This window comes from Mastomys coucha, unplaced genomic scaffold (genome assembly GCF_008632895.1).
Source record: "Mastomys coucha isolate ucsf_1 unplaced genomic scaffold, UCSF_Mcou_1 pScaffold18, whole genome shotgun sequence".
NCBI lineage: Eukaryota > Metazoa > Chordata > Mammalia > Rodentia > Muridae > Mastomys > Mastomys coucha.
The window spans coordinates 94,608,396-94,609,770 of NW_022196900.1; the positions used below are offsets into that span (position 1 = coordinate 94,608,396).

The 1,375-nt window shown below is 45.2% G+C and overlaps 1 protein-coding gene across 33 annotated transcripts in view; it reads left to right on the plus strand.

Annotated features, from left to right (window-relative positions):
- The window catches only part of Eif4g3 (eukaryotic translation initiation factor 4 gamma 3), a 217,147-nt gene that overhangs the window by 170,458 nt on the left and 45,314 nt on the right, over positions 1–1,375 (plus strand). For all 33 annotated transcript variants that reach the window (XM_031379180.1, XM_031379179.1, XM_031379178.1 and 30 more), the window contains one exon: positions 862–1,059. In XM_031379180.1, the coding sequence (XP_031235040.1) occupies positions 862–1,059 (198 nt within the window). The remainder of the gene's footprint in view (positions 1–861; positions 1,060–1,375) is intronic.

Below are 1,375 nucleotides of genomic sequence, written 5' to 3' on the forward strand. Positions count from 1 at the left end.
TATATATATATATATATATATATATATATGAGTACACTGTAGCTTTCTTCAGGAACACCAGAAGAGGGCATCAGATCCCATTATGGATGGCTGTGAGCCACCATGTGGTTGCTGGGAATTGAACAGTCAGTGCTCTCCAGCCTTGTCCACTGTTTCTGTAGAACGTTCTTCTTGCTAGCTGTAATTCAACTCTTTGGGACAGGGTTTCTCCTAGAACTCCCTCTGCAGACCAGACTTGCCTCCAACTCAAAAAGATTGCCTGCCTCTGTCTCCTGAGTGCTGGGATTGAAGTCCTGCTCCACTGCCACCTCCACATGGCTCTGTCCAGCTCTAAGCTGCTTACTCAAAACAAGCAAAACACTAGTTTTAGTTTAAGTGACTCCCACAAGGTGAGACTCCAGCTCCTAGGACTCCAGCTCCTAGGATCCGGGCCGGATGATTCAGGAGCAGCCTAGGATATATGCGATGCTGTCTTAAATTTTTTTTTGAATGAAAATCTTTTTATTTAGCCCCAGTAAGGAACAAATTTTTCAAAAGGATAGTCATTCAAAGTTTGCACCAACCATTTTAAAGGTTTAGATGAACCTTGTTGTGGTCTGAGAAATGCCCAGGGCCTGCCTGTGTCACAGTTGAACCTGTATATGATGATACCAGGACCTCTGACCCCTGCCAAGTTCTGGTTCCATAGGATCAAAGTGGAAGAAGAAAGAAAACTGCATGCAGTTTTCCTGACCGACTGTTAAAGTGACTGAAGTCATTCCTCCCTAAGACGCTCCATAGTCAAAGGCAGCATGGGAGTTGCCTTTGTGTTAAGTGGGTGCATTTAAGATTGGCTAATGCTGTTTGTTTTAACCTTCCTAGGAACTTTTTAGAAAAGTTCGAAGTATCTTAAATAAACTGACACCACAGATGTTCAACCAGCTGATGAAGCAAGTGTCGGCACTTACCGTGGACACGGAAGAGCGGCTAAAGGGGGTCATCGACCTGGTCTTTGAGAAGGCTATCGATGAGCCCAGCTTCTCTGTGGCATATGCAAACATGTGTCGGTGCCTAGTAACGGTAAGAAGAGAGGATGCAGTAAACAGAGAGTCACCAAGAGGTATACTCCCCCCACTGTAGTCCTCCCAGTGTCATTGCAGTATAAAGGGGAGAATGTGTTGCTAGCCCTGGTGTATCTGTTCTCTCTGATAGAAAAGAGTTCTGCAAAAATAATGTCTGTTCCCACCTCTGGGGGTGTATGGAGACTTGCATGAAGTGGGCGCAGGCATATGTTCTCCTCCAACCTAGAGAACACTAAGTTAGTGATATGGGACTAGATCACAGGCAGCCATTTCACCTCTGAGTGAGGGCTAAGTTAGTAATGTGGGACTAGATC